Genomic DNA, 16,802 nt, shown 5'->3' on the forward strand with positions numbered 1-16,802 from the left:
CAGCGTGCCGTCTGTGAGGATCGGTCCTGGATTCTCGTGTCAATTAAAGCGACTTCGAACTTTTCGAGGCGATCGTCGTGCGTCTATAGGACGTATCTGAGTGATGTCGCATAGTATCTGGGAGTGAAGAGAGGACGCTAACAGGGTTACAGATCAGTAAACACCAGGGCTGGTACGGTGAGCATCCTCATCTCTAACCCCATAACGGGGCCGCTCAGGTACTCCGAGGCCCCTTTGGCAATAGATATCTTGAACAAAGGTACATGGATTGGTGTTGATGTGCCAGAAGGTTGTTGCGCAACCTTTGTATAACGGACGCGTGCGCGCAGAGGCTCGGAATGAGGTTGATTTCGAGAGATTGCGATGGGTCCAAAGCTCGCAGCACAGCAGCCAGCCAACAACTCAAGTAATGCAGAATGTTATTAGACTATATTCATAGTTTGAATGTCATGGTATCTCATGTACTCAATAACGCCTCGCTATCATGATCGTTAAATGTCGCTCACTTGAACTACCCAGTAAACGCAGAACCCGCTCTTCTCAGTATGATCTCGTCCGCACCACGAGACAGGTGTGCAGACTTAACTTCACAAGCTAACATAGCTCAGAAGGTCGTTATTATAAGCTGCTTACACCATCTGCTCACCGTGCCTGTCAGCACCAACAGGCTTCCTCTGCACGCGGCTCGAGGCGCTGCCGTGGTGACCGTGAGCAGGCCCGTCAGGATGAGGCATCATGGTACCCCTAGGACCATCTGCGGCATCGAAGGGTGCACCACCCCAGCTGGTTCCCTCAATTGTACCCCATCCAGCCTTGCGGGTGAAGACAGTGTCGTGGAAGCCGTCGAAAGAGCTTGGGCCGGCGCCGTAGACGAAAGGAGCGTGGCGCATGAGAGGAATGTGGTTGAAGCGGAAGTCCCAGACGGAAGCATAGGTCATACGGTAGGCACTGAAAGCCATCAGAGTGCCGATGACTGCTCCGGCGAGGATATCGTACTAGAGATCCCATTAGTAACTGTTCTAGTACATGATGCAAAAATTGTCAAGTCATACCCAATTGTGGTACTCGTCAATGGTAAGAGCACCTCCGATCAAGCAGGCTCCGAGAATAGGTGCGTAGAGAGCGATGAGCTTCCACATAGCCGGGTGGTGGTTGGAAAAGACCTTCAACTTAGCGTTGAGGTACAGGTAGAGGTAGACGAAACCAGCGAACGCAGCCGTGGTGTGGCCGGAAGGCATAGACTCAAGGCTGTCGTTGATCTCTTTCCTGTCACCTGTGCAGATGCTACGGTCGAACATGATCTGACGGTATCCATTTGCGACGTTGCCATAGGCGCTACCGGCTTCAACACCGTTGTCGTTGGCGCCGACAGTGTTGAGAATGTCGGCAGGGATGACAGGCTTGCAGACGGCAAGGAAGTGAGGGCGAAGGCCTCCAATGAGCCACTTGATGAAGACTTGGAAAACGGCTGCAGTGATCAAAGCGTAGAGAAGTCCGATGACAGCGTTGTTGAGATCCCAGAAGCTGCGAGCGCGGATCTGCACGATGAGGAACACGGCGAAGGGAATAAAGAACGCCATAAGAGCGGCAGCCCAAATGGGAACAATCTCGTTGCGCATAGGGTAGGCGAATTGCGGGTAGACAATTTCTCCATCTTGGAAGATGATGGGGAAGCTGCGGCTCGGGGCTGGATCAGCGAAGTATACACCGAGTCCGACAGCACCCATGAGAGCCATGGTGAGAATGTCGAGCCAGGTAGCCTTGAGCCATGATCCAAAGCCAGGCCTGCTGTTGTAGGACGAAGAGCCGCCCTTGGAAGCACGTCTAGGCCTGGCGCGCTTCTCGTGAGCACCGGTTGCGGTAGTGGTGTCTGCGGCGACAGGCGTCGTGTTGCGCTTGTTGAAGAAACCCATGTTTGTGGATGGTGGTTTCGTTGTCGAATAGGACTGCTGTAGTTGAGGTATCTATACGCGTGCTGATGACGTATTGTTGTCTCTGTTATGATTGTTTGTTCCGGAAGGGGTCAGGCAACAAATGGCGTAGCGTGGTGCCAGCGAAGCCAACGGCAGCTGCAGCTAGTGGACCGACTGAGCAGTTAAGGTGAGAGAAGAAGATGGATTGGCCTTGTGGAAACTCGATAGAAAGGCTTGTAATGCGAGTCTTATATCCCAAAGCCAATTTCCACACTACAAAGCGTCACACGGCCACGCACTCTGTCAAACGACATCATTTCAGCATCTCTGCCACTACATTGGTAAATTACCAGCCACAAACCGGTTGCTAACCCTGCCATTACTCTCGATCTGGACCGCTGGCGGCATGGTGATGTGGAGGGCATGGCGATCTTAACGCGATTAAGAGGCCTGACACAAGGAACCTTGGAACCTGGCAAAAGCTTGGTGCCGGTAGCCAAAGCTTGGTTTTGCTAGCGGTGGCTTTTGTGTGGCTGATCTGGTGGCGGTGATGTCAGGAAAGTGGCTTTCACGGCATTTTGGTGCCGGATCTGCCTTCGATTCTTCACGATGTGTGGCGCTGGGTCAATGGTGTTGCGCAGCCTGCATGTTCTGGTTTCTCATGTGCGAGGTCGATGCGCAATGACCGCTGGTGACGTCAGAGGGAAACATTTTGGAGCGATGCGCACATTTCGATGGGGTGAGCGTTATGCTCACGACACATCGCATCTCATTAGCACATCATCCAAATCATACACCATACGATGAAAATACTTGTGTCGCGTGCAGTCCTCCTGGGCTACTGTCATTGAACGGATATCTCTCGGTTTAGTACGTTGGATCGTGGGTTTCCGTTAAGCTCGCGTAGTCACAGACAACAAGGGATCAAGTAGAGACTCCATGTTCTCATTCAAACTCAATCAAAGCTGGGTACTGCAAAAAGTCTCCTTGCGCAAAACACGTCATGATGACAGACAAAATCAGGGCTGCTTGACCCACCCTACAGCCGATTGCTCCTCCAACTCCCGTTCTTCACCTGGGTATCATCCGCTTCCAACAATCGCACACACCCTTCCCCTCTCCATAGTGCATTCAACTCCCAACACCATTGCAACATGATCTAAGAGTGGATGTGGACCTCGGTGCTTCCGCTGCGATGCCATGTCGCAAGAAGCACGCCACAGCGACCACACTTGTGCTGGACGTCCTTGAGTGAGTTCATCACATACGGAATGCACCCCAAGCAGCAGAGGCAGCAAAGACCGAGAGCCCAGGCGTGCGTTGAGTTTCCCGTCTCGAATGCGACGTTGGTCATGGCACGCTGTCCACATGCAGGGCAATCTGTAGGCGCAGGTCCACGGTTCAGGTTCGCGATTGGTGTGGCGTTCTGGTAGACGGCTCCACTTTGTTGTTGGGGAGGCATGCCAGGCTGGGTGCCAGCGTGGTCAGGTTGCACGTATGCACCTTGGGGATGCTGAGGCGCTGGCGAGCCAGTAGGCTGGTCTTGAGGCTGTTGTGTGTACATGGCTGGTTGCTGCTGGTATTGTGCATTGGGATCTTGGGGGTAGATGGGTGGTTGACCGGTCGCGTCTGGCGACTGAGGGTATTGCTGCATGGGCACTTAAGACTGTTAGCAAGATAGTCATAGTATTTGAGATGGGTAAATTGAAGGCTATGAACGGCGTAGTCATTCAACGGACTATGCGCCTCATAACGGCGCAGTTCTTGGGTCGCATTGAATCGCGGAGAATCCATACACAACAGTAGACGGAGGACAATTACTAACCGTTTTGCTTCTCCATTGTGATAGACTATATCGTCAAAGCCTGTGGGATATTGTTCTGTGTTGCAGTAGTATGATGCTGCAAAAGAAGTTGGGCGTTGTGCAGCGGCGTTTACGACGATGTGAGATTGGACGTGGCTTTTATCGAAGCCTTTAGGCGTTCCGCCATCGCTTGGGTCCACGGCCAAGGGGGCTCAAACCGGGTGTCGCAAGCACAGCCTTCATTTCGCGTGATGATCACTGGCCGTTCACCCCGCGTAAGGCTCTTAGCTGCTTGACGAGGCCAATGAACGGTCCGAAGCTCGTACACGTATCATGATTGTATGCATGACTTGGAGGCGCTTCAGCCTCAGCTGCCCGCATTGGTGATGGGGCGAAGGGCGTTGGCGATGAAGGGTGCAAGTAGCGTGCCAGGGAATAGCGAGCCAAGGCTGTAATTTCCTGAAGCGGTTTGGCGCAGTCACGAACTTGGGGGCCAAAATCTATACTATTCTCATGTTATGCAAAGCCTTCTGTTGAACGCCTGGCTGACCCGCCGCACCACAACGGACATCGGCATGCTTTGTTGCCACATCGTCTTGGCTACATCACATAGATCTCGAACTGGACATTGCGCAGAAGTATGATGGCATTTGACATTAGGTGTAAGGCTGTGCAGACAACAGCGATCAGCACGTGGTTACAGAATATCTACTAGCGACTAGGGGGCTGCCCGTTCCTGCAGATGCCTATTTTTGCACCGCTGTGCCGCCGCAAGGTTTGTTGATTTCGACCAACCGAGACGTGACGAGACCAGGTGTGTGGAGATAGAACCGGTGAGCTGAGCGGGTGGGCAGACTGGTTCAATTTCACCGGTTATGCACGGTCTTCTCACGGCTTCAGTATCGCGTGTCCATGTCGTCTAGATCGACGTCGTCCTCTGACTCTACGTCAACGCCGCCGTTCGTTGGCTTTGCGTGACCGACATCGCTCCGGTTTAGCAGCTTCTGCTGTTCTGGGGTCAGGTCTACAACAGTAGGTGCGTAGTCGCCCAACTCATCATCAGCGTCTGCACCATTGACTTCCATCTCTACCCTTTCACCGTCCTCTAGTTCCAGCATACCACGCTTCAAATAAGAGCCCTCTGGTTCCCATCCGAACTCCTTCTGCATATAGTCTTGCAGATCCTCTAGCTCGTCTACCAAGTCAGCTTTCCACTTTCCGTCGAAGTCGTCGAGAGCTTTGCGGAATTGGCCGAAGAGCGGTTTCAAGAAGCCTCCACCAACATCGTTCATGTCGAATAAGTCGCCTTCTATATTAGCGCAATGGCCAAGCTGTATTCGCAAGCATCGCAAGAAATCGAGGAACAGGCGCGATCGCTGCTTAACGGCTTGCCGACATGTGAGTAAAAGGCGCAGGAGTCGCTTCCACTGTTCAAGACAGGAATTGTTGTTGAGGGTCAAGACCATAAGGAAAGTAAATTGCAGCTCGCCCAAGATTTCGTCCTCTCGTCCACGTAGATCGCCCGCCTGGCAGTGGTTGTCGATGAGGTCTCCCAGAAACCAGGATCGGTCTTGCGCAGCTTCTGTACGCTCTCTCCCGGTCGCGCCTTCTCTCCAAGTCTTTTTCAGATCGATGGGCAGGAATCGTAGCTCCTTCTCCGGATGTAGCATGCTGTTGCTAGTCTCTAGGCCGGGTATCTCATCCAGGTCCTGTGAGGCGGATGACGCGGATGTCAAGTTCCAGTGATCCGGGTTCAGGCCACATATCCTCGATAGCACAGTGGGTGTGACTTGCGATGTAAGCTTGCTCCAGTCCGTAGATTCCTCAGACCAGCCTTCTTCAGCACCAGAGTCCCCTTCCTGGACGCTTTGTCGGTAAGGTGTCAGGCCATCTTTCCATATGCTTCCGAGGTTCGCCTTGTGTCTCAGGACTTCGGTCTGCGAGGTTTCGGCTACAAGGTCCTCGGTACTCTCATCCCATTTCTTAACAAAGACTTGCGGCGAGCCTACGCCAGGCGTGACATAGAACCAGGCTCCGTGCCTTACAGACAAAGTACTGTCGCTTGCAGTGAAAACAAAATGCAGGCCTGGTGGAATATTTTTGACTCCTCGAAAACGTGGTGATGAAGTGAAGGACAGGAGGTCGATGCCAGCAAGTGCCTTGGGGGGCAAATTGAGCAGCAATACACAGTTGTTTATTATTGACGGATCCATCCTGGGGCGGAAGATTTCCTCGAACCAGGAGTGTCGGAGAATTTTGAGGATAGGTTTTTCGCAAAGCTCTACTCGAGCAGGTGAGAAATGGGGTATCATTAATTCCAGGAAGGGCAAGACGCGAAAATATCAAAACACGTGAGCGCGGCAGCCTAGCTCTGATGCAGGGTCCAGGCGATTAACGCGACGAAGGGAAGAACGCAGACGCTGAAGGGGGCCAGGAAGAAACAGAGGCCGAACAGACGCGTCGACCCCAGCGCTTAAGATTGTTTCGCCGCATGAGTAGCTATCGGGGAGCTTGTGGACATCTAATGCCATGTACCGGTAAAGAGTGACCGATATCTCCCCGAAACACACGCCATACGTCATCGAGTTAGTAGGAGGCTCGGCTCGGTATGGCGATCTCATCCCGACTCTCCACTTGGGATGGAGGGAACCATCTGATTGACGGGTGTCCCTTGACAAGAAGCCGTCGTGGCAGCCATCCTGTTGTCTAGACGCGATCTGCCTGGGCGACGTGCAACCTTCGCGACATCTCATCGCCCTACCCCGCCCGGCCCGGCCTACTGCCAGCAGTGAAACCTTTACCCACTCCCGGAGACCAGCGCGCAAGCACAGCAGCAGTTGCAGGTGACAGGAGCATTTGCAGCCCTTGAGGAGCCCGCTGCCCGCTAGTCGTGGCCTCGAGCTGTTACCGTGGAACTGGCGCATTCAACAGACCCTGCATATGCCCACGCTCTTCATGTTACCGGCAGAAGCATCCGTCCGAGCCATCCAACACACGACGCACTGAAGACGCACGCGCACAACCGCCGTCATGGACCGCCGTCGCACCCCCGGCCTCTCCTCGCTCTCCTCGCGCGGGCTGCAGAACCACCACTACACGTCGCACGGCGCCACGCTCCGAACCCGCAATGCCGACTCCCTCTCGACCCAGCTCTCCGTCTTCCAGTCGCTCCTCCACAACTTCGCCGTCACACACTCCAAGGACATTCGTGCCAACCCTGCTTTCCGCGCCGAGTTCGCGCGTATGTGCTCGGCGCTGAATATCGACTTCCTCGCCTCCTCGTACCACCGGGACACTAAAGATGGCAAGCCAAGTGGCGCTGGCGGGGAGAGCATCTGGGCACAACTGCTGGGCGGGAGTGTGAATGACTTCTACTTCAATCTGGGCGTCCTGATTGTCGAAGAGTGTCGGGCCACGAGATCAGAGAACGGCGGGCTCATCAGCGTCTCGGATCTCAAAGCACGCATATCCAAATCCCAGCGTATAGGCGGGAGCATGGAAGTCAGCGATGACGACATCAAGCGCGCCGTAGACTCGCTCGCTCCGCTCGGATCCTGCTTCTCTATCATGAAGATTGGGCACAGAAGCTTGATAAGAAGTGTACCCAAAGAGTTGAATACCGACCAGAGCACGGTACTCGAAGCCATACAGGTTCTTGGCTACGTCACCGTATCCATGTTGCAATTGAATCTCAACTGGGAGAGACCTCGGGCCCATGCTGTGGTCGAGGACCTCATGGCAGACAGCCTGGTGTGGGTCGACACACAAGCTGGGGAGAACGAGTACTGGAGTCCAGCCTTCCTCACTGCCGCAGGCATGAGCTCGTAGCATTCATAGGCTTGACACCAGAAACGAGCGCACGAGATATAGCATTATGATACCTGGTGTTACACACCACAACGTGCAGACGGCTAGAGTGGTATGTTTGGAGGCAAATTTATCATTACATATACAAACTATTATACATCTATTTCATCACCACAAAAGTTCAGTGTTGCAAATCCTCGCCTCTTCGCTGTCTTTCCACGCTCCCCTAGTATGGCTCAATTCAGGCAGTACTCTGCGATGCCACCTCACACTCCATCTGCGAGCAGTATCCTCGTCTTCAAAATCCAGCACCCATCGATTATATACGCGGTTCATGACTAGCTGACTCGTTTGGCTCGGGTTGTCCTCGTTTGCGCCAGATAGCATGCTCTGAATCGCCGGGTCATCATACATCGTCTCCAACTCTACATTCGCTGACTGATCAAAGGTGCCATATGCGCGAGGACGATTCGACGAGACGGCCTTGGACGACGTCTTCAGATTAATCACCTCGCGAAGACGGTGAATGGATGTCTGCGACTCGTTGCGCAGGGGAAGAGTCATGCCATGCTTGTAGGCATCGCGAGAGAAGATTTTGAAAAGGTCCGAAGTGCTAGGCTCGTAGCCTTCGATATGCATAAGCACCCTCCATATAGGTGCCCCCTTCTCGTCGACCAAGGGCGCGATGGGTTGGTAGCCACCTCTCTCCACCAATGCACGCAGTGCGGGGTTGTAGGGCTGCATGAGAACATTGAGACTCATGGGGTGATGTGCGGGCAGGAGATTGTAAGATGAGATGGCAGCTGTGACATCTTCACCCTCTTCAAGGAATCCTCTAGGGGGTGGGATGGCGGAAAAGATACTCGCGGGCTGGTGGAGAGTACTCAGCTTGTGCAATCTCGAAGCATTCTTCTGATACGCGAGAGCTGCCTCTGCGTTCTTGAAAAGTAAGTAGTAGAAGGGCAGTCGCTCTAGACTCAGCGGATCACGACCAGGCACGATCTTGTAAAGGTCGCCATCTCGATGCCAACCCTCAATGTGCTTGCTTTTCGGTATGATGCGACGGAAATCGGCTTCAGTCAGCTCAGTGCTACAGTTCGTGAGTTGAAGAACGGTAATCTGTTCCCCCTGTTTGCGCAACGAATTGACCACTTGTTCTTTGAGTGACGGAGTAGGGTCGTAAATTTCCCGACGAATGATAGGCGTTGAGTCCGGGAGGTTAAGCTTGGGATATCTATCACTTTGCTCGGGCTGACGAGGTTGCAAAGTAGTGCTTGCCTCCGGGAAGAGTTCTTCAAGAAGCGATTGCTTACTCATTTCGGCGGTACCCGGTGTTGGTTTGGGCGACAGATTGGCAGTAGTGGATGGGCTAACCTCTGGCTTCTGCCGTAAAAGCGGCGGTGTTTCGGTCTCTGTCCTCTTTGATTGCTCGATCGTTGTACTCTTTCTGTCGCCCTCTTCAGTATTGATGCTCAATTCGTCTGATGACCTCATTAGGCGTGACTGTGTATGGATTCTTCGCGTCAACCTCTCGCTGTCAATCTTCTTCTCCGAACTTTTTAACTCAGTGCCTCTTGGGAATTTCTTCACGTTTTCGGCATGGTCGCGAGCTTGCCGGTGATACTCTTCCACCGACGGGAGAACTGGTTTCGGCGCTCTTGGCGTTGTTGGTGAGATACGAGCAAGCTCTTTCTTCAGTTCTTTCACATTACTGCCAATCTTGGACGACGTTGCTTTTATGTCGCTGACTTGTAGCTTCAAGAGTAGATCCGGTCGCCCACTCACGCGAGCAGAGTGTTTTTGTTCCGCGTGGAGCAATTTCCAGTTCCTGTATGACGCTCTTAGAGCCTGCTTAAGCTCAAAGTCACCCTCGATTGCTGCGTCTTCAGCCAATACGCGTATGCAGTCGCGAGCATGCCGGGTAACTGGGGCCACTGCTAGAGAGCGTGTTGTTTCTAGCTCTGTAGCCACACTGCCTAAGGTGTAAACCGACTTCCGGAGGGCTTTCTGGCTATATTCAAGAGAGCGAGACAGGGTCTTCGAAAAGGAAGTATCAGGACGACGGAAAGAAACCGGATCGCCTCTGGTTGAAGCATGTCCTAGTAACGACTGCATCAAGGTAGAAGGTTTCCCATCGTTTTGAGGTATAGCAGGTGCCTCAGTCGGTATGTCCTGTTCCCTGGGTGACGAAGACGGTAACCGTCCCAACGCAATCTTTGTTTCCAATGCGGCCTGGAGGGCTTTGACTTGCTCGAATAGGCCCTGGAGCTGCTGACGTATGTCTGTAGTATCGTCATCTCGAAGAGTTGTAGCGATCTCCTTCTCGTTACTCGTGGTCGGGTTCTGCGTCCTCTGAACTTTGCGTATGGGGACTTGGTGTTTCTGTTCATGTTCTCTTTTTTCGGGAGAGATAGGTAAGGCCAGAATCTTCCTCACAACAGCTGGTTGACCCAAGGGTCTCTCCACCGTATGTTCAGCCTTCCTCACGGACTCAAAATCTTGATTTGGACTGTCTGCCTTCTCTATCTCCTTGTCCTGTGAGCGTGTTCCTGGATGCAAACGCAGCACCCTTCGCTGGCGCTGCGCCGGCGATTCAGTGGTTTTCCTGATCAACACAGCACCAGTATCAGATGTCTGCTCTTCGGAAGTGCCCTTCCCCTCTTCATTCAATTCGGACGTAGGAGGGTTCTGGGCTTGCGATTGTGAACGCGGCGGCGATGGCGGTTGTGATTTGGTAGACGGTGTATTCCGAGTCCAGGGTACAAGTCTGATTAACCCCCCGTTCAACCAGCTTTCCTTCCCTGTATCGCGGCTTTCGGCAGTGGTGGTTTGCGGGGATTCATCGCCGCCGGTCGAGAATGGTGCGGGCGTCGTCCTGTGGGCGCAGCGAATCTGGTACGCGGTCCCCGAAGGATGACATGGCCGAAGATGTCGAGGAAGGCGCGGCGGTGGCATAAATTGCACGGCTTCGTTACATGGCAAGCTACCGTCTCTCGAGCGCGATACTCAGAAAAGCTTCGGAATGGGCCCGCGCTAGCACACCCATCCGGCCTAGCTCCCCAGTCGCTTAGTCACCCAACATACTCCACCATATTGAGCTGCATTGGAGGGCCCTAACAATGCTGCGCTAAGAGGCAATGGTACCTAGGTGCAGGTGGAGATGAATTCGCATACTAATTAGACGCTTCCAAAGTTGGAGCTTTCAGTACGCACGTGACGTGAGTCACACCAACAACGCACCCGAAGCACTTCCGAGATTTTCACCATCCGTCTTGAGATTTGTTGCAGTGCGCGGTGACAATATGAGCCCGGCAACATCTTACACTCTGCGACCTCTGGAGCGCAATCCGCCTAGCATTCCCGGTAACGCACTTGAGGGCGGCGCCTTCCGCATTCATCTATCACAGAAAGAGCTGAAATCGCTGGGGCTTGTCAATGGCGATTGTGTACGGCTGAGTACTGCTGCCGGTTTCAAAGGTTATGGAGTGGCCTGGCTAGCCTCGCAGACAAATCCTGGCAATAAGCCGATCGCCAAGGTGTCTGATCTTCTGCGAGAGCAATACGACCTCTCGCTTAACGATCCCGTCTTCATTGATAAGGTAGACTCATGGAAGCCACTCAAATCCATAGAGATCAGCCTCGCAGATGCACCAAATCAAACTGCCAAGTTCAGCTCAAATGAGCAACTTTTGTATTGGCTACGACACACTTTAGGTAAGTCAACGATCATATTTTGTTACTATTCTAATAGCTATGTAGCCGTGGACTCTGACATTATTCTTCCGGGATGCAGCTTTCCAGTTCAGCAAAAAGGCTTCAAGCAGAAGAGCCAGAAGTTGCGTGTCACTGTGCAGAACATTGATCCGCTGCCAACTGAGAAGCACGCGACATATTTCGACGAGCTTACTACTCAAGTCACTACCACGGGTGTTATCCCTACTCAGCAGACCTCGAGAGCTTCTAAGCAGGTTCTCCAGGTAAGGGGTGATGGCATCGGCGGACTTTCTGCTCACATCACTACGATGAACAAACGCCTCTCTTACCTCATGAACACTCTACCCCATCAACGCGACGTACGCCTTTGTGGACCTACTTCTTTCTTACTGCACGGCCCCGAGGGTACAGGCAAAAGTCTTCTACTAGAGCGGCTAGCGGAATGCCCATGGCAAGAAGTGTACCGAGTAGATCCAGATACGCATCCAAAAGGACAAGCCAAGGCAATATCCGATGCTTTTGAGGACGCTCGTGACAATCAACCGAGCTTGATCATCATGGACAACCTCGACAGGTTTCTCGAAAAAGCTGAGACGCTCGTAAACAAACTGCGGGTTGAGTTGGCCAAGCTAGGCGGTAGCCAAGTGGTCGTGGCAGCAGCAGCGCGTAGCATATACGATGTTGACACCAGGCTTCGATCACCATCAGCCTTCAAAACGAAGCTAGAGCTCTTTCCACCCAACACCACTCAGCGAGAAGATATTATCCGACAAATCTTGGGCACTACGAGTAAAGTTGGAGACCTTGACTTCTCAACGCTGGCAGAGCGCACACACGGTTTCGTCGGACGCGACATTCACGATCTGTGTCTTCTCGCCCGAGACCGACGCGAACAACAGATAGATGAGACGATAAGCGAGGAAGAAAAGACCACCTTTGGCGAGAAGCTTGAGCAAACAGACTATGTTTGCCAGGAAGATTTTGATGCCGTATTCGGAGAGGTACAACCGACGGTCCTCAAAGACAGCATTCTAGAAGTGCCCAAGGTCAGATGGACAGATATCGCAGGTCTGGATCACGTTCGTGCTGTGCTTGAAGCCATTACTATCCGCCCTTTCAAGGTAAGCTATATTTATACCCCGCCTCTCCGTATGGCAAGGTTACACATGTCGCATCTCCATGCGTTCACCTACTTCTGCAGCTCGAGCGAAAGCTGATCGCATCTCTAGCATCCCGACCTGGACATCAAATTCGGCGGCCCTCAATCCCGAAAAGGCGTCCTACTTTACGGCCCGCCCGGTTGCGCGAAGACCCTGATCGCACAAGCCGTGGCGACGGAGAGTAAACAAAATTTCCTCGCAGTTAAAGGCTCTGAGCTCATCAAGATGTATGTGGGCGAGTCCGAGCGAGCTATCCGGGATGTATTCCGCAGAGCACGCGCAGCAAAACCGTGCATCATCTTCTTTGACGAAATCGACTCCATTGGCAAATCGCGCGAGAAGACGCAGGATAGCGGTCTTAACGTCGTTACAACGCTGCTAAACGAGATGGATGGTATCGAAGCACTCAAAGATGTGTTCATCATCGGCGCGACCAATCGGCCTGACATCCTCGACTCGGCGCTCATCCGTACCGGCCGTTTCGATGCACACATCCACATCGGCCTCCCGACTGAAGAAGCGCGGAAGCAGATTCTCCAGATCCACACGCGAAAGAGGCCGCTCGCAGAGGACGTCGATCTCGATGTTGTTGCCAAGAAGACAGAGGGGAGCAGTGGAGCAGATATCAGTGGATTATGCGCTGTCGCTATCGAGTTTGCGATTACAGACTACACAATGGACCCGAATAGCGAGCCGAAAGTGTATATGCGACATTTTGAACAGGCGTTACAACAACACGTCCCGCATACCATTGAGGATGAAGCCGAACGGTACAAGAACTGGCGGCCAGGCACGTCGCTATCGGAGTCGTCGCAGTCGAAGAAATAAACAAATGGCTCTGTTAGCTCTTAGACCAATCGAACTGATGTTGCGCTTTAATCCTGGACCAGAGCTGATAAAGCTAAAAAAAAAAATACATCCTTTAGGCTATGCGAAGAAAGCTGTTCTGTCAAGACTGTACGATAAAACGATCCGGGGTGCTTCGCTTGTATGACAGATCAATGAAGATCCCCGTGGAGGGCTTTATGTTACAACATAGCACACGAAAGCAAGGGTATCCACAAATACTACTCCGCAACGCCGTTCCCCCCTGCTCCTGCTCAGACTCGAAGCACCGTTATATTTGCTCAGCCAGCAAGTTCGGCCTCTTTGAAAATCGGTATGTTGATGTCAAAGTCTTCGTCATAGCCCGCTACTCTGCCCAGAATACAATTGGCTTTCTTTTGTGCCTGCTCGCTCATGTCCGCCACATGCGTGAGTGCGATATGGTTCATAAGTGTTTCCACACCACCGTAAACGCCCGTGACCTTATCCTGGCCTGAGCAAAGCAGGCAGCCGAAGTTGTCATCGTTTGAGCTAGGTTCTGCTGCCTTCTTCTTTACGTGTGACTTAGCGAGAAATATCCACCTAAAGGGTGGGAGACGAAGTCAGCATTTTTCTCACATCCAGTTTAAACATGGACACTCTTACCGATACCGTATCCCGGACATGGAAGTCTTGACGCGCGGGTCCACTATCTCAACAGTCCTGTTCTTTTTCGTGGGGTGCGGCTTCGTGAAGACGTCGCCCGTGAATGTACAATGCTTACACCCCCAAATCTGCCTTGTGTTGTAGTAGCCGGAGGGCTGAGTGCGGACAGTGATACCTTTCTTAAGGTCTTCTCTGACAGCCCAGGCGCCCTTGCAGAAGCCCCAGTAGTCGTTGTCTTTGTTAGCGCGGCCGTTCATCATCCTTTCACCACCTGCCGGTCCGCTTTGAATAGTATCGGATCTAATGTTGTTGCGCATCAGGCGGCCTGGAAGGATGCCAATCGGAATAGAGCTGCTGCTGTCGGTCGAGGCGACAGAGGGCGTAAAACTAGCGTGCCGAGATCGGCTTGTAACTGGAGAACCTGGCATCAAGGAAGTAGCGGCTGCTGTTGGGTTACTATTCGCAGCCGCTTGATGGTCGTTGTTGCTGCGTTGACTGGGTATGCCACGTTCTGTCGGAGTTGATATGTAATGCTGAGGGTTTACTGACTGTCTGACGTCGGCAGAGTGTCCTTTAGCTGGCACAGTATATTGCTGTGACTGCGTATACGGTACAGATGATGCATGTTGTAGTGAAGGAGAAGGATCTCGTTGCGGTTGCGATCCAGGCCAAGGTATGTGGGTTGGTGCATTGGCGTCATTCTTCGATGTAGTGTTGTGCGGCGCGTGAGATTGAGTCCGTAAAGGTGCCAGCGGTGCAATGGGAGAAGGTGTATATCTGTCTTCTGTAGCCATATAGGGGGAACTGTATGGCGGAGCACTACGAGTCTCATCGTATTGATCATATGATGCTACGGGAGGGCGGGCATGATCATCTTGCGACGAACTGGAGCTTTTGCGGCCAAGAGAAGCCGCATTAGACTGCACAGAGCTAGAGGTATCAGACCATCGGGGATGTAGTGTCTGCGTTCCTGTCTGGTGATATGGGTTGATTGCGGGATACGGTTGGTTGTAGACATGCTGCTCCTTTGTCGGCCTGACGGTATTCACTTGACCGGATGTCGACGTTGAGTCATGGAAATGCTTATTCAGGCTTCGATCCAGCCCTTGCATTGATTCAGTATATGCGTCTCGGTCGTTAAGCATGGTCAGCGTATCTCGCCGAGCGGGATGACCACCGCTCTGCCTGTGGTCTTTTGGTAGTCTCGATCCATTTTCGACGCTGAGTCCTTGATAAGAGCTTATCATGTGCTGAATATCTTTCATAATTGATGCACGGTCGTCAGGTCGAAGCCTGTCGAGAGCTTGATTGAAGCCTGGATCTGCAGCATGTGCAAGTGTATAGGGCAGTCGAGACGTTCTCGGCGTGTCTCTAGCATCGTGGGGCCGGCAATAGTCAGGCAGATGGTGCATAGAATACCCAGGGTTGTCCTGTGGCGAGAAGCTTGCCGCCGAATAGTTTTCTGGCAGTGAGCGTATCCTGGTCTGCCTCAATCCACTTGACGCGTCCCTATAGTCCTCACTGGCCGCCCTCAATGGTCGCACCATCGTCTTTGCTATGTATATTCTCTGCTTCAGCTCGTCCAACGTCGTTAGAGTCTCTTTTCGGTTCGTAATGGAGGCTTCGTGGAGAACATGCAGATTGAGCACACAAACTTCGCTGAAGGCTCAACATTAGCTCTGTCCTGGTATACAAAACATCTGGACTACTCACTTCGTAGCGGCTTGCTTTAAGCTATTGATGATCTCGGCCTGCAGCATAACTCCTATATGTAAGAGACGTTCTCTGGCGGTATCTGTGCGCATGCGTTAGTTCTCAAGCCCACTATGCGAGCAACTGTCGTAGAGCTTACAATCTCCAATGCGCACATAATCACCCAGCTCTCTCTGGTCTTGCTTATATCTCAGATCGATCTGCTGTTCTCCAGCGATGAGAGAAGCTTGTAGCTGCTCCTCTTCCCATTCTTGCTGACCTTGATCGCGGGCTTTACGAGCGCGGCGTTTTTGCTTGACAAGCTTGAGGAGCTCTGATCCACCGTGGAACGCAGAGACAACAGCAGAAACTGCTGCGACAATCTGAGGAATTGTAAGCAACATTTAGAACAAGGAGCTTGTATCTGTGGGCTTCGAGAGGTCGCGTGCGCACCTCTGTCGAAGAATTTCGAGGGCACAAAGGAGCAGACCTACCTCAAGACCAGACATTCTCGAAGGCGACTTATTTTCGCTCGAATGCAGTTGTTGTGCTTCACCGGTTGGCTAGACAGCGCTCCCAGATCGTGTTGGGACCATTTGGTGCGAAGCCCTGTAGAGGTTCTGGTTCTGGCCCTCGTTGGATTGATGATGGTTGAGCCTGAGCAGGCTGACAATTGATGATCGCGATAGATTCTCGGGTTTGGGGTTTACTAGGCCTGCGAGGATTTCCAGTTGCGCACGATGATGGGCCTCTCTAACACATGTTCGAAAAGTACGAGAGGAAGCAGAGCTACATGTATTGTCGCGTGAGACGATGCGATATAGGGAGAAGAAATGGATTCGGTAGCTAAGCTGAGATAGAATGGATTGATTGTAAAGTAAGAAAGGGATATCGCTCAGAAGGCTGAAGAGAGTCCCTTCCCGTCGGTACTCCGCCTCGCTCGAGCCTGAATGGGTGGCCTGCGACCGCTGTACACATTGGGCTAAGCCTTTACTGAGCCAGGCGTAGGCGGCAGTATTGCTTGACCGAGGTGCAGCGCTCACTGTGCTATCTAGGGCGGCCGCTCCAATGATGAGCAGCGATGGCTTCAGACCAGGCGGGCTGTGTGATGCCGTCTAGCCTGGAAGTGAGTGGCATACTGTATCGTAAAGCAGGAGAGACTTGGCCGGTGGCTTCTTTGCAGCCACATCTTTGACTAGTGCGGCTGTTAATTCGACAGATGCGCTCTGCTGCCAGTATGGG

At 52.7% G+C, this 16,802-nt stretch overlaps 7 protein-coding genes across 7 annotated transcripts; 2 read left to right on the forward strand and 5 right to left on the reverse strand.

The window, feature by feature from the left end:
• Positions 1-402: 402 nt before the first annotated feature.
• Positions 403-2,201, reverse strand: BKA58DRAFT_382719 (phosphatidic acid phosphatase type 2/haloperoxidase). The gene is made up of 2 exons (XM_046170125.1): positions 1,053-2,201; positions 403-995 (listed from the first exon to the last, which is right to left on the reverse strand). Exons 1-2 carry the CDS (start codon positions 1,911-1,913, stop codon positions 630-632), a joined length of 1,227 nt encoding a protein of 408 aa, XP_046026354.1. The 5' UTR covers positions 1,914-2,201; the 3' UTR covers positions 403-629.
• Positions 2,202-2,896: 695 nt separating this feature from the next.
• BKA58DRAFT_152222 (LITAF-like zinc ribbon domain-containing protein) lies at positions 2,897-3,863 on the reverse strand. Its single transcript, XM_046164805.1, has 2 exons — positions 3,739-3,863; positions 2,897-3,572 (listed from the first exon to the last, which is right to left on the reverse strand). The coding sequence occupies exons 1-2, from the start codon at positions 3,752-3,754 to the stop codon at positions 3,073-3,075; spliced, it is 516 nt and encodes a 171-aa protein (XP_046026355.1). The 5' UTR covers positions 3,755-3,863; the 3' UTR covers positions 2,897-3,072.
• A 405-nt stretch (positions 3,864-4,268) lies between these two features.
• Positions 4,269-6,318, reverse strand: BKA58DRAFT_382723 (AAR2 domain-containing protein). The gene has a single exon (XM_046170126.1). It carries the CDS (start codon positions 6,027-6,029, stop codon positions 4,614-4,616), a length of 1,416 nt encoding a protein of 471 aa, XP_046026356.1. The 5' UTR covers positions 6,030-6,318; the 3' UTR covers positions 4,269-4,613.
• Position 6,319: 1 nt separating this feature from the next.
• Positions 6,320-7,676, forward strand: BKA58DRAFT_382724 (vacuolar-sorting protein SNF8). Its single transcript, XM_046170127.1, has one exon. It carries the CDS (start codon positions 6,748-6,750, stop codon positions 7,543-7,545), a length of 798 nt encoding a protein of 265 aa, XP_046026357.1. The 5' UTR covers positions 6,320-6,747; the 3' UTR covers positions 7,546-7,676.
• BKA58DRAFT_382725 (uncharacterized protein) lies at positions 7,677-10,502 on the reverse strand. Its single transcript, XM_046170128.1, has one exon. The coding sequence runs from the start codon at positions 10,477-10,479 to the stop codon at positions 7,693-7,695; it is 2,787 nt and encodes a 928-aa protein (XP_046026358.1). The 5' UTR covers positions 10,480-10,502; the 3' UTR covers positions 7,677-7,692.
• A 324-nt stretch (positions 10,503-10,826) lies between these two features.
• BKA58DRAFT_313357 (P-loop containing nucleoside triphosphate hydrolase protein) lies at positions 10,827-13,226 on the forward strand (the record flags this gene model as incomplete). The annotated part of the gene is made up of 3 exons (XM_046167427.1): positions 10,827-11,238; positions 11,284-12,359; positions 12,468-13,226. The coding sequence occupies 3 exons, from the start codon at positions 10,827-10,829 to the stop codon at positions 13,224-13,226; spliced, it is 2,247 nt and encodes a 748-aa protein (XP_046026359.1).
• A 149-nt stretch (positions 13,227-13,375) lies between these two features.
• Positions 13,376-16,033, reverse strand: BKA58DRAFT_152247 (uncharacterized protein). The gene is made up of 4 exons (XM_046164807.1): positions 15,721-16,033; positions 15,582-15,663; positions 13,869-15,527; positions 13,376-13,805 (listed from the first exon to the last, which is right to left on the reverse strand). The coding sequence occupies exons 1-4, from the start codon at positions 15,962-15,964 to the stop codon at positions 13,526-13,528; spliced, it is 2,265 nt and encodes a 754-aa protein (XP_046026360.1). The 5' UTR covers positions 15,965-16,033; the 3' UTR covers positions 13,376-13,525.
• Between the last annotated feature and the right edge of the window lie 769 nt (positions 16,034-16,802).

The sequence above is a fragment of the Alternaria rosae genome, assembly GCF_020736505.1.
Source record: "Alternaria rosae strain MPI-PUGE-AT-0040 chromosome Unknown BKA58scaffold_4, whole genome shotgun sequence".
NCBI classification, from domain to species: Eukaryota; Fungi; Ascomycota; class Dothideomycetes; order Pleosporales; family Pleosporaceae; genus Alternaria; species Alternaria rosae.